At 50.5% G+C, this 13,136-nt stretch overlaps 2 protein-coding genes across 2 annotated transcripts in view; one reads left to right on the top strand and one right to left on the bottom strand.

Moving 5' to 3' along the window:
* TNKS (tankyrase) overlaps positions 1-6,489 on the top strand; it is a 128,049-nt gene extending 121,560 nt beyond the window's left edge. Inside the window, exon 27 of the mRNA XM_058025218.1 lies at positions 1,098-6,489. Coding sequence (XP_057881201.1) covers positions 1,098-1,184 — 87 coding nt within the window. The 3' untranslated portion in view covers positions 1,185-6,489. The remainder of the gene's footprint in view (positions 1-1,097) is intronic.
* DUSP4 (dual specificity phosphatase 4) lies at positions 4,299-12,161 on the bottom strand. The gene is made up of 4 exons (XM_058025219.1): positions 11,768-12,161; positions 8,951-9,087; positions 8,316-8,535; positions 4,299-8,177 (listed from the first exon to the last, which is right to left on the bottom strand). Exons 1-4 carry the CDS (start codon positions 12,159-12,161, stop codon positions 7,792-7,794), a joined length of 1,137 nt encoding a protein of 378 aa, XP_057881202.1. The 3' UTR covers positions 4,299-7,791.
* Positions 12,162-13,136: the final 975 nt, after the last annotated feature.

Below are 13,136 nucleotides of genomic sequence, written 5' to 3'. Positions count from 1 at the left end.
CCTCATAGAAAGCACATGCAAGACCAGGAGGTGATTCAAGACAGCCAGCACAGCTTAAGTAAGCACAGATTATGTCTGACCAGTCAGGTGGCCTTCTATGATAGAGTGACAATTATGGTCTCAGAAAGCCTTCTCTTTTTTGATCAAACAAGCCCATCTCTCTCTCTCAGCATCTTCTTTATCCTGTGCTCTCTGCCCCAACTATCTTATTGGTCCTTTGCTGAACTTGGCTCCAGCTTGTTGGCATCTTTCTTGTCTTGTAGAACCTAAAAGTTGTGTGTGGTTTTCTAGATGTGGTCAAGGAGGGAGTACTGAATGAACAGCAGTTACTGCTGCACCTGGTAATTTACCACAGGATGCTCATGGCCTTTACTGCTGCCAGGACACACTACTGATTCTGCTTTAGCTTGCTGTCTCCCAAGGAGCCCATCACCTTTTCAGCTGAGTAGCTTCTCATCCTGCAGTGTTAAAAGGAATTAGTCTCAGGTGCCTTTGCCCTTGCTTGATTCCATGAGGCTTCTGTAGGCCCAGTCTCATCTGTCAAGGTTCCTTGGAATGGGGCCCTGCCCTCCATCAACTCTACCTTTGTTCTGGGGCTGAAATGGCTACCAGCTGTCTCCAGGAAACACTGGACAGATAGACAGATGACTTACTGGGTGATGTGCTTTGGGTGGGCCAAGTATTTTACTGCCAGTGAAGGCCTTTGCAGGTTACATTGCAGGCTGTTGTCCCTTTTGAGGTCAGACTTTATCAGTCATCTGAGATTTCTGAGGAACTTAACAGACACTGACCGATTTGTAGGGTTAGCTAACAAGGAGAGTAACTGTGAATTCCTGTTGCACACAATTTCTGGCAGTGACTGTGGAAGAATGGAGGAAACATCTTTTTGTTTGTGTATTAACCAAGGTGTTAAGTACATCCAGCAGTTCCACACAGTGCTGACTAGGTTTGAAATACCCACTTTTTCTTGCATGCTGTGAACATAGAGCTGGTTCTTGTATTGTCCTTCCTGGTCACTGTTTAGTGAAATGCAAAAACTGGAACTTGCTGAGTTACCCTTGCATAAATCAGGGGTTTCTTTCTTATTTTACTTTCAGGCATACCCAGAATATCTCATTACGTACCAGATTGTGAAACCAGAAGCTCCCTCACAGACAGCAACAGCAGCAGAACAGAAGACCTAGTAGCTTCAGAGCAGTGGAGAAGGATGTGACTTCAATCTTGGACTGGATGGATACATGTTTCAGAAAATTAGTATCACATAAAATTCTTAACAACCTGGAAATAAGCTGTATGTCTTAAAGTATTGCTGTCTTGATGAATATGATAATGAGTAACTCTTGCATACTCAACTGCTACTGTTCCTCTTGAGGAAAGTTTACAAGGGACTGCCTTTTAATAACATATCTCAGGCTCCTAGTCTCTGCAGATACCATGTGTAAAATAATATTGGTTTGATCTAGACCTTGGGAACATTATTGTGCAAATGGAAATCTTTATTGCTGCCATCTCACATGTTAAAATTTCCGACACTACTTTTCTAGTTATTTTATTTGCAGATAAATTACATTAAGCCCATCATTTTCTTTTCAGCATACACCATTCATTTCCTGTTTTCAAGAGATCCTATTTATTCTCCTTTTGTATTCTGAAGTTGAGCCAGAACTTTCTTGAAAATATTTTGCACAAAGTCAAGTCGACTAAAATCATTAACAATGCAATATAAATTTCATCTGAGGAGGGGCTAGGTCAAGTTATTCAATACAGGGGTTTTTTTGCACACCTCTGAGCAAACAATAACATGAGTGAGTGTAACTTTGGAGTGGAAACAAACGATGTCAGTTTGCTGCCTTGTCTGTGTGAGTTTTCTGGGGGAAGCCCTGGGAAGTGTTTGCAAGGGTAGAACCAGCTCTTGTGCTTAGAAGAACTTCATGCCCTCTTCTGGCATCTAAAAGAACATTTTATAAGGCTCCTATTAAGTACAATGCAGCTTTTGAAATGTTCTACAGTTACAGCAGGGTATGGTTTTGCTGGGAGAAGCAGGTGAAAAGTCAGAAGACTTCATACAGGAGAGTGTATCTGGTTCATGTCCCTCTCTAAGATGACACCCAGTAAATGGGTTTCGGGCTGGTAAGGGAGAGTTATTACAGCAGTTTCCTGTCACATCTTTGTGTGTGACATCACAGTTGAAGAGCTTAAGGGATTTACAAAAGTAGTAATTTTTTTAAATATCAATTTTACATTTTGATGAGAACAAAATTTTAAAGTATCAGTCAGCAAGCAGATTTGTTTGCAGGTATACCAGAGAACAAAGTTAGGATTTATTCACTTAATACCCTTCTTCCCAAATTCCCAGGTTTATTTTGCTGGGTAGGAGAAAGTTATTTTTAAGCATTGCATAGCACAGCATCAAACAGTTTCAAAAGTCCCCCTTATGGTGGATATGGATTTAACAAAAGTAGAAACTGTTTCTTTTTTGTGGTGTTTTACAGTTTCAGAGAAGGTTGAAGATCAAGACTTGTTAATTTTTTTCCTAACAGCCAGTACCAGGAGATGTGCTTCAGTGTTGACCATGTAACATCTGGAGGAAAAAAAATGTTCCTTTGGACACAACTTGTGGTACATTACCCTATCAACCAGCACTATCTGATGATCCAGTTCATGCATTCAGGTTTTATCCCCCTTAAAGCAAGAAAGCAACAGAATAGTGTGCTCTTAGTTCATAAAAATGTACGTGCTCCCCAGAAATGGGATTTTGCTAACACATTTGTATAAAACACTTAAGTCTTGTATAAAACAATTAAGTCTTATAAAAGACTTAATCCTGAGGAGCATTTCACTTTCAGCATTAAGACACAACACTTTTATTTTTAATGGTAAGGCATTAATGTTGAAGCAAGTCATCCTCACAAGAAGTAATCACCAGTAATCACCCACTGTAAAATCAGTCATTTGATGCAATATGGCTACCTGAACATAATCTCTTTGTAATATCTCTAAAGGAAACTTAGAAATAGCAATACTCCAACAGAACTTGAACTCTTACTTTTCTTGAGCTGACAGTGGATATATGGTTCTCGCTTCATTTTGTGACCTGATTAAATATGTAGCTTTGAAGTCCCAGCCAGGCTCTAGCCTAGTTGTCCTTTTAAACAAGTTTCATTGATAAAATTGGGTGCTTGTATTTTGGCTACTCGTTTCATAGTGTTAGAGGATTGCAAAGATCACCACTAGGCTTTGAAGCTTTGTATTCACCATTGAAGTTTGGGGTTTGTTTTTCATTTAGTTAATAAGGGCGTGAGGGGATGTGCCTATCTGCTCTAGGGTTTCAGATAGCAACCAGAGTGAGTGCTGCTCTCCATCCCCAGTTAGACATAGTTTTAAATGGTGAAACAGCTGTGCTGCTTAGGTGAGCAAAATGGTTAATGTGGGTGTGAAAGTTAAAACTTTACATCTTTCATAAACAAGAACTAATCTAAAAAGGAAAGCCCCACCGAGCCCGCACCGGATGCTGTTCTTGCTTGTTGTTTCCTATGTGCTGGTTGAACTAATGGCTAGACAGGATTCCTTTTGCAGCCTGAAACTTCTAGAAGGTAAAAATAGCCTGGAGGAGACTGAGGGGAGACCTCATTGGGGTTTTCAACATCCTCACAAGAGGAAGTGGATGTGCAGGTACCAATATCTTCACTCCCATGACCAGTAACAAGACTGGAGGAAACAGCATGAAGCTGAGATTAGTAGGGAGATTTAGGTTGGGTATTAGGAGAAAGGATTTTCACCCAGAGGGACCCCAGGGAAAGTGGTCTTAGCACCAAGCCTGATAGAATTCAAGAAGCTTTTGGACAACACTCTCAGGCACATGGTGTGAGTCCTGGGGCTGTCTTGTGCAGAGCCAGGAGTTAGACTCAGTGATCCCAATGGGTCCCTTCCAACTCAGCATATTCTGTGATTCGACTTTCCAGTATCTTTGAACTGCCAGTGTTAATGTTTCTGATGTTCTGTGCAGAGTAAAGGTGCTGCGTGAGGAAATAATTTTGCAGTGGTTTTTGTCTCGTAATGACGTGAGCTCATATCCGTTTGTGGCCAGACACAGAGGAGTACCCAGGCCTGATGATGCATCTGTGTGTTGCAGACACCTATGCAGGAGTAGCATATGCTGTCATAGGTGCTCTTTCAGTTCAAAACAAAGTGAGGATTGCCCATCGATACCAAAGTGACCTGTTAAAAACCCGGCGGTGGTGCTGGTGCTTTTGGCAGGCTGTTAATGGTACAGACGCTGCTGCTTCAGCTGGGGGAGTTAACTACAGTGGGACCTTACAAATACTGGGGCCCCATAACCAGGCAGGTGCTGCCTCCTGAGAAATGAAGTTTTTGACCTCCTGAGAAGAGCAGTCACCTGGTATGGGGATGCTCATTTTGCAGCATTGGATCACCAGTGGGAGGCACAGTAGGAGCTGAGGATATAAAAACACTGGGCTAAGCCCTCATAGGCTTGGGAGACCAGGGACAGAACTTGGTGTCTGCTGGCACCAGGGACAATGTGTCTCTCAGGCCTGTTAATCTTTGTCAGTGTCCCTTTGAGGCAGCATTTTGAAACTTCTGTGTAGTTTCATAACAGGACCTTAATAGGCAAAACAGAAAGAAAAGTCACCACCTAACAAAGGAGGGTTCTGCTCTCCACTGCTGAAACTGTTTCCATGAGACTGATGAGTTAGATACCTGGTGCAGAGTGACACTGCATTCTGATTGCTGTCAACAAAACTTTTGTTAGGATTAAAAGCAGACAGTACAGTACCTTAATAAGGTATATTTTATTTTTTCATTCTTATTTTCATCTTGTGTTTGATCCCAGCTCCATAGAGACTGTTACAAACCTCTTATACTAGTTCCACCATGTGGCAGTCACTATTGGTTTTTTAACCTCTGTTTCAAGTGTTTGCATGAGATGCAGTTGAATCCCACTGCATTATGTAGCAGGAATTTATTTTGTCTGCAAACTTAAGCTTTGCTTGTTTGTTATGGGAGTACCTCAAAAGAAAATTCTACACTGAAGCGGAGAGAAAACCCTGCAAAATGTTGTGCACTGTTGGCTGTGGTGGCCAGCAGACACAGAAAAGGGATGTGGCATATGGGAGGGAGTAGCTCCTGGAGAAAGGCACTTTCTTGGCTCTGGAAACCAGCTGCTCCTGCTGTTTGTTCTAGTTAGAGGAGGTGTCTGCTCCCCGTGAATGTGTGAGGTGCTGAGGGATGCAAGCATGTTGTGCCACTGCGTCCCTCCAATGGCATCAGTTTCTGCACAGTTCATGCACTGCCTGCAATTTCCATGTGGGACTAACAGAAATTGCCCTGAACAGGATTTTTTAAGATGGGTAAAAAGGAAGGGTCCAGCCACAAAACAGATTAGTTTGAACATTGCTAATCATTCTCAGAAGCTCAATGTCAGGAAATATGTGAATTTATTTTCAGTGGGATTTCTCTGTTTCCATGCTGCTTTGCTACAGAAAGTCTAGCTCAGAAATCCAATAGGAGGTGCATCTAATGCATGCTTCAGATATGTTAAACTGAATATTTGTGCAGCATTGTAAGCTGTGCTGCAGCCTGCATGGGGAACACCTGGGAAAGCACATCCTCAGTTCTTGTCTCATGTAGCAACTGGCTTGTGAACCTCCACAGACTTGAATCCATTGGTGATCAGAGGTGGTGGCTTGGCACAGTCCCAGAGCATGTTCTCCTGGTCTTTCCAAGAGTGGCAGGACAGATGTGCAGAGAGGGAGCAGCAGTGTTCCCACCTCTCTCAACAGAGAGTAGATGTGAAACCCAGGGGATTGGGGAACACTATATATGTGTTAAAATCTGTGAAGCAAAGTGATGAGCCTGGGAATATGTAGGGGACATGGGAAGCAGATGCATTTCCATTACACTGACACATATGCCTGTCAAGTCACATTATCTGGCTGGTTTTGATGTATCAGTCTTGCTGAGTGTGTTGGTGGCAAGTTTTAGTGCTGGTCCCATTAATTACTAATGTAGATTATTAGAATCTCTGTTATTACAAGATAATTTTGACACTTTCTTAACATCTGCAGAACTTGCTTCAGCTTTGGAAATTGAAATGGGGATTTTCTGTGCTGCGGTCCCATGAGCTTGTGCTTTGTCATTCCTAATTGCTTTCTCTGGCAAGCCACATGGCAATGTAGCTGGGGGTTGAATTTCTAGACCTTTTTTGTGTAACTTGTTTTCATAACTAGCCCTGTATTTGTCCTCTCTTGGTTGCCAATTACCTGGAGCTGGGATATCATTTATTTATTTCTTCTTTTACCTTCTCTCTCAAAGTTGAAGACGATGGGCAGTTTCTCAGCCTACCTACATGGTGGACTTTAGGTAACATCTCTGTAACAACTGAGTTTGATCTATAAGTGTGCTTGGCTAAATGTCTGATCTGCAATACCTGTAATAGTTTAAAAGTCAATAAATACATTTTTAACAGTTGCTCTGTGAAAATGGAATGTGTGCAGAACCTGCTGCTCTGTCTTGGTTTTAGGACAAATTTGCTCCAGCCAAAACTGTTGAAAACAGTTTTATTTTTATTTTCTCCAAACAATGTTTTCTCCTTCCCTCAGGCAATAAATAAAAAGTTAATTTCTAGAAAAAAAAAAAAAAGGAACAAAACCATACATATGTACATCAGCCACACAGGCATCTTGTGTGTTGGACTGGGCTGGAGGGAAGGACAGAGGTAGGGTGGGAAATAAGGCTCCAGGTGGGTTGAAGATGAGGCATTTTCAAGGCTTGGGCCAAAAGCTGCAGAAATGTTGCACAGGTGAACAAGACTCAGCACAGGAAAAGGGCTGGTCATGAGGTGGGAGAAGCTTGAAAATGCTGGATGAATGACACCTCTGGGCCAGCCTGTCCTCCACCCCACAGCTTCTCTCTTCCATTATGGCCCACCCATGTCCCTTCCTGCTACTTTTGGAAGAAGAGCAGCAGTGGGACGGGTGAAGAGGAAACTGAACAGAGTAATCAAAAGCAGCCCAGACTGCTGCCCCAACCCCTTCTTTCTCATCTTAAAGCCACAGGAGATTGGACCTAAGTTTTCTAGAAACCAGTGATCCACAGAGGCAAGAAAAGAGGCATTTCAGACTACATCTCTCCCTCCAAACCACTTCCCAACCACAAAGATTACTCTCCCCCTGGAATAGGCTCAGCTGGTGATTTGGCAGGTGCCTGCCAACTCCTGCCTCATCTCCCCAGGCACTGGCAGGGCTGAGGTTGAGTGCAGGCAGCCCCATGCCACCACTCCTGCTCGCCCCAAGGGCCTGCCTGCAGCTCTGCTTGTCCAAAGTGTACCTGGCTCAGGTAAGCAGCACCCACCACACACACCAAGGTGTCTCTGCAAGAGGGAAGGCTGCTGCACAATAAAAACAGGGAATGCTCCCTTGTCAACCTGGATGAGCTGGGACCAGAAACATGGGGAGAAGGGGAGGTGTAAAAAACAAGACAGTAAAATGGGGATGGAAACACGTGAAGACCAGGCACTTGAGGAAACCCAGTATACTATTTTGTTCCTCCCCCGAAGAGCCTGGACAATGTCAAGGTTTGTGGCTTTTACAACTTCGTGCTTTTAAAACATAACAATAAAAAGCAAACAAACCAAGATGAGGTAAGAAATTTCTCTACGAAAAAGATGGCGAGTCCAGGGTGAAGGGCAGTGTCCGGCACTATTGCTTAACATCGCGGGGCTCGGCGCCCCTGCACGCCCGGCACTGCCTGCCCAGCTGGCCTGGCCCTGAGCTAACAGCTGGGCGACGTGGTGATGGGGCTGTGCAGGTAGGGCAGGCTGCTGGGGGTGGCATGGACACCGACAGACACCGGGAAGCTGAAGACAAACTGCGAGGTGGGGGTGGAGGTGGCCTTGCCCCGCTCCCGCAGCGTCCCCGAGGGGCTGACGGCCTCCACTGCGTATGAAGTGGCCAACACCTGCGACTCGAACTGCAGCAGCTGCCCCATGAAGCTGAAGTTGGGGGAGATGATGCTCCGGCGCTGCTTGACAAACTCGAAGGCCTCCTCTAGCTTGACACGCTTCTTCATCATCAGGTACGCCAAGCAGATGGTGGCCGAGCGGGAGATGCCAGCCTGGCAGTGCACCAGGACACGGCCACAGCACTCCTTCACCGAGTCTGGAGGGCAACAGGGGTGAGACGTGAGACCCACAACCTGCCACCGCGGCCTGGCCCCTCACCAAACCTGCAGGTGGTGGCTGACCTCCCTCCCACCGGTGCCACCAATGGACACAACATCTCTGCACAGGCACTCACCAATGAACTCAATTGCCTCCATGAACCAGGAGCTGATGTCAGCTTTGTGGTTGTCCTCCACAGGGATGCACTTGTACTGGTAGTGCCCCTCGAAGTGGTTGGGGCAGTCTGAGGAGACGTTCAGCAGGGCTGTGATGCCCAGTGCGTCGAGCATGTCCCGCCGGGCTGCGTGGTAGGCGCTGCCAAGGTAGAGGAAGGGAAGGATCTCCACAGGCCCACCCTGTGACAGAGGAAAAGAACTGGTTGGCCAGGGGACAATGGGAGGCAGGACACACATCCAGATGGCTCAGAAGCATGGAGCTGTGTAGCAACCTGGCACCTGATCCAGGGCCCTCAGAAAAGGGAGCAGAGGCTGCCTTCCTGAGGCGCTAAACCTGTTTCAGCCCTTCCTCTCCCTCTCTGTCCTGTTCGGAAACAGGCAGGTGTGGGTTAACAGGATGTGGGCTTGTCCACTCTGTGGGGCACATAAACACCCTGGGCTTAGGAGGACCACCATGCTTTCCCATGAGAAGAAAGGAAGCAGGGCTCTGGCTCCGCAAGCCCCAGCTGAGGGAGAGCAGAGAGACTCCCACTGGAGCAGGTTGTAATGCTGGAAGGGCAGTCAAGATAGCTGAGCACTGGGCTTTTACACATACCTGGTCATGGAAGGGGGTCCCACAGGAACTGCAGCCCAGATCCAGGGGCTCAGCGCTGGTGGGGGGTGACACATTGCTCAGGGACTTGGTTTTTGCACAGAATTCGGGGTACTCCGAGGAGAAGCGCTCGTAGCCCCCTGCAAGAGGAGAGGCACCAAGTGTTATCCCACCCCGCATCCACAGCGCTGCAGAACGCACAGCCGGAGATGCCCTTGGCCACTAGATGATGCTACAGCGATGGAGAGTGGTCCCTGCCCCTGGAGGAGCAGTCGGGCTCTCGGCAGCAAGGGGGGGATCCCTGAGGATCAAGAGCACCACGAGCAATGATCTTGGCCACCCAAAGTCCCTGCTCCAGGGCTCGGTCCCCTGCATACTGCCAGCCAAAACTCCAGACTGGCGCCAAGGTTGCTCTCTGAGACAATGAAGAGAGGATTTATTTCCACCATACTCGGACTTCAATGGGAAAAGCTGCTCCGAGGCCAAAGACTGTTCAGTTCTTGTTTTCCCTTGACACATTATTTTGTCACAAAATACAGGCAGGTCTCCCATTCCCAGCTTGACCCTCCAGCTCAGAGCTCCCAAAACGACAGAGCAGGAAAGCCCTGGCTCTGGCCAGGTACAGCCAAGCTGCCCTCTGAGAGAGGTGTCTGCTGCTTCCCAAGGACACAGGTGCAAACTGAACGTGGAGCAGCTCATTCCTCTGCCCCGCTGCCAGGGGGATAAGCACAGGGGATGTCAGGGCTTTGTCATGGCAGTCAAAATGAGAGCAAATCCTGAGTTCCCAGGACAGGGAAACTGCAGTGTTGGCCTGCTAATAAACACTTCTGGTGACATTTCCTTCTCTCATTCAAATCAAATTAACAACCCTGATATCCTTGAAGGGTCTGACTTTGAGCCTCGAAATCAATGAAAATCAAGTACTTCACTATCACCACAGGACTCCAGCTGGATCAAGCTCTGACTCCCAGGATGGTTCCTGAAGACTCAAACCAACTGCAGGACCTATGCCTGCAGATTTCAGCTTACCAGAGCATACAGCAGGACACATCCTTCTTATCCAACCTTAGCTCTGAGACTGCCCTGAACAAGGCTGGATATTCAAAACAATGGATGCAAGCGTCTCAAGCAGCCCAGGAATCCCTAGGCAGCTAGAGCCCCCCACTGCCAGCATCCCAGTGTCCTTTGTGGCTTCCTCCCCCTACAAAAGGAAGGGCTCCACTACCTTAAAGCAGATTTATCACTGCATTTGCATTGTCCCTCCCACGCAGCCAGGACAGTTTGTAGAGGCTTCATTTCCCTGGCCTGACATCCCTTTACAGTCCTACTGCTTCGAGTTGAAAGAGCATCCAAAACCAAGAGCCTTTGTTAGACAACTTCCAGGGATCTGGTCCTAAAATCCCTGGATCTACCACATCGCACTCCAGTGGTCATCACACCATGAGAGGGAAAAGCTGCCCAGGGTGATGGGCAGAAACATCTTGGAAATAATGGTTCTTGGAAAGAAAAAGAGAGCTTTTCAAATGCTTCTCTTCAATGAAACTCATCAGATTCATTGATCCAGCAGCTCCTGGCAGTTCATGCCAGCCCTGCCTGGTGTAGGAGCCAGGCAGAGCAGGAGCCCATGGCCAAGCAGCCCCAGCCAGGCTGTTCCACAGGGAACCTGGCAGCAGCCTGACCTGCACAAAACACTTCAGGATCTTCACTGTGACCTGCGCCCGACAAATGTGCACTTGGGCATGCACAGCTCTGGGTTAGTGTAGCTCTCATGGAATCAGAGCAAGATCATTTCAGTGGCTCTGTGGAGCACAAGAAGAAGACTGTAGTGCTGAGACTGAGTCTCTCAGAGCCCGTTCCTTAAAAGGGCTCCCATTCCAACCAACCTCCCACGAGAACCACAGAGGCACCAGGAGCTCTCAGCTGACAAAGGCCACCCTTGGAGCAGAGCAGCGTTTCCTGCCACATGCGTGGCCCCAGCACCACGCTGGCTCACGGTGAAGGAGCCGGCTCCTGAGCGAGCCCTTGCTGTGCAGGCACTCCCGCAGCAGCACATCGTATCGCATCCCGGGAACAGCTCCTGCTGCTTTTACTGTATCTAGTACAACTCAAGTGCTAGTTCCTCCATCTATCAAGCCTCTTAATGGATTTGCTATTCTGCATACACATCCTTACCCCTGCTGTAAGTAAGCCAAGGAATAAATTGACTCTCAGGCTGTAAACAAAAAAGAAAAAGCCCCACAGAGCTCATCCAGGAACCCCAGCTGAGCATCCCCCGCCCCTAAATCATCTCACGACAATTCTCAGGACGAGCAGCTCCAAATGTGCACAGCTTCCCATTTAACACACGGAAGGGGGGAAGCCCTGATCCCTGCTGTAGTGGCAAAGAGAGCACAGAGGCATCCCCGGGTTTTCTGCCCGCTGCAAGGGGACATCGCCGTGACGGCCGGGGCTGGACCCTGCACAAATACCTCCTCTGCACCTCCGCGGGGCTGGGGCTGGACTCGAACAAAGCGTGGGGGATTCCCCCCACACACTCACTTCCCTCAGGTCCCGGGTACCCCCGCTCGGGGCTGACGGCCGCGCTGCCACCGTCCCGTACCCAGCTCCGGGCTGCGCTCCCGCCGGCTCCCAACTTGGGCAGCACGGACGGCCGGGGGCGGGAGAAGGCAGCGCCCTGCCCGCCCGGGGCGCGGCGAGCCGGGAGCCCCATTCCCGGGCGGGGGCAGCCGTCCGCGGCTCCCGGTGTCCCGCCCCAGTTCCCGGTGTCCCCCCTGGCTCCCGGTGTCCCGCCCCGGTTCCCGGTGTCCCCGCCGCCGGTACCTGCCAGGAGGCGGATGTCGGCGCGCGCCGTGTCGCGACGGAGCGCGCGCACCACGAGCGCCACGGTGCTGTCCTCGCGCAGGGCCTCGGCGCGCGGGCTGCGCTCGTCGTACACCACGACGGCGGCGTAGAGCCCGGCCCGCAGCCGCGCCCGCACCTCGCCCTCGGCCGGCAGGATCTGCTCCAGGCTCACGGCGCCCTTGGCCCGCCGCCGCACGATCGTGTTGCAGCGCACGTTGAGCGCCCCGCGGATGTGCCCGGCGCTGTGCGCCAGGAAGGGGCGGCAGTCCAGCACCAGGCACCGCGCGGCGCCGCCGGCCCCGGCCTCGTCGCGGCCCACGAGCCGGCGCAGCGCGCTGCCCTCCATCTCGCGCAGCCCCTCGGTGGCCACCATGGCGGGAGGGGGCAGGGAGGGAGCGAGCGCCCGCCGGGCCCCGCGCCCGCCGCCCGCGCCGCTCGCGCACCCCCGCGCGCGCCGCGCGCAGCCTTTACTACCCGGCGGCGGCCGGCGCGCGCCCCCGCCCCGCCCCGCCCCGCCCATCCGCCGCGCGCCGGGGCCGCATGAATGGAGGGGAGGCGGCGCGCGGGCCCGGCGACGTCACCGCCTCCATTCACAAAAAAAGAAAACCCGGCCGCGCCGCCCGCCGGCCGCGGGCTGTGAATGGGGGAGCGCGGCGGCCTTTGTCACCGCGGGCAGCGCCTGTCACCCCCGGCCCGAGCCCGCCGCGCGCGCCGAGGGGCACACGCGCACGTGCACATGCCGCGGGGCACGCGCCCAGCAGGCGACACACACACACACATACACACACACATACACACACACACACAGACACACACACACACACACAGACACGCACACACACTTAGGCACACAGACACACAGAGTCAGGCACACGCAGACGCACACACGCACAGACACGCACTGACACACAGACAGACACACAGACACACACGCACACACAGAGTCAGGCACACGCCGCGCACACTCTGCTCCTTTGTCCCCTGGCTCCTGTTCCGCCCGGGCCGCCTGCCGCGGCGGGGGGCGCTGAGCAGGGCCCGCCGCCGGCCCCGCAGGGTCCCCCTGGGTCCTTGTGACGGCGTATCTCTCTTTCCCCCCGCCAGAAAACGGCGTCTCATTTGCTGCAGAGCCCTGAAAACAACTACAGCACCCTGCCTGTGATGCGGCTCCGTGGAGGGGGCTCCTCGATTTCATTCCTCACATAGAGGAATTCTATTTTCGGCTAAAAGCCTAAAGAGTAAATGCACAGCCCTAGAGGGTTCCAGGAGGGTCTCTCCATAACCACTCCCCAAACACTGAGCCATCATTTCACCCCAAAGTCCCCTTTGGGACTGCTTTCAAACAGAAGCA

The sequence above is a fragment of the Melospiza georgiana genome, chromosome 5, assembly GCF_028018845.1.
Source record: "Melospiza georgiana isolate bMelGeo1 chromosome 5, bMelGeo1.pri, whole genome shotgun sequence".
Lineage (NCBI taxonomy): Eukaryota > Metazoa > Chordata > Aves > Passeriformes > Passerellidae > Melospiza > Melospiza georgiana.
The sequence above is the reverse complement of the archived record's forward strand: the minus strand, read 5'-3'. Positions and strand labels throughout refer to the sequence as shown.

Coding starts and splice junctions, on each gene's coding strand:
- DUSP4 (XM_058025219.1), bottom strand. CDS start 12,161: ATGGTGGCCACCGAGGGGCTGCGCGAGATGGAGGGCAGCGCGCTGCGC. Junction 9,088..11,767: donor CGACATCCGCCTCCTGGCAG/GTACCGGCGGCG, acceptor CTCCTCTTGCAG/GGGGCTACGAGCGCTTCTCC. Junction 8,536..8,950: donor GGACCCCCTTCCATGACCAG/GTATGTGTAAAA, acceptor CCTCTGTCACAG/GGTGGGCCTGTGGAGATCCT.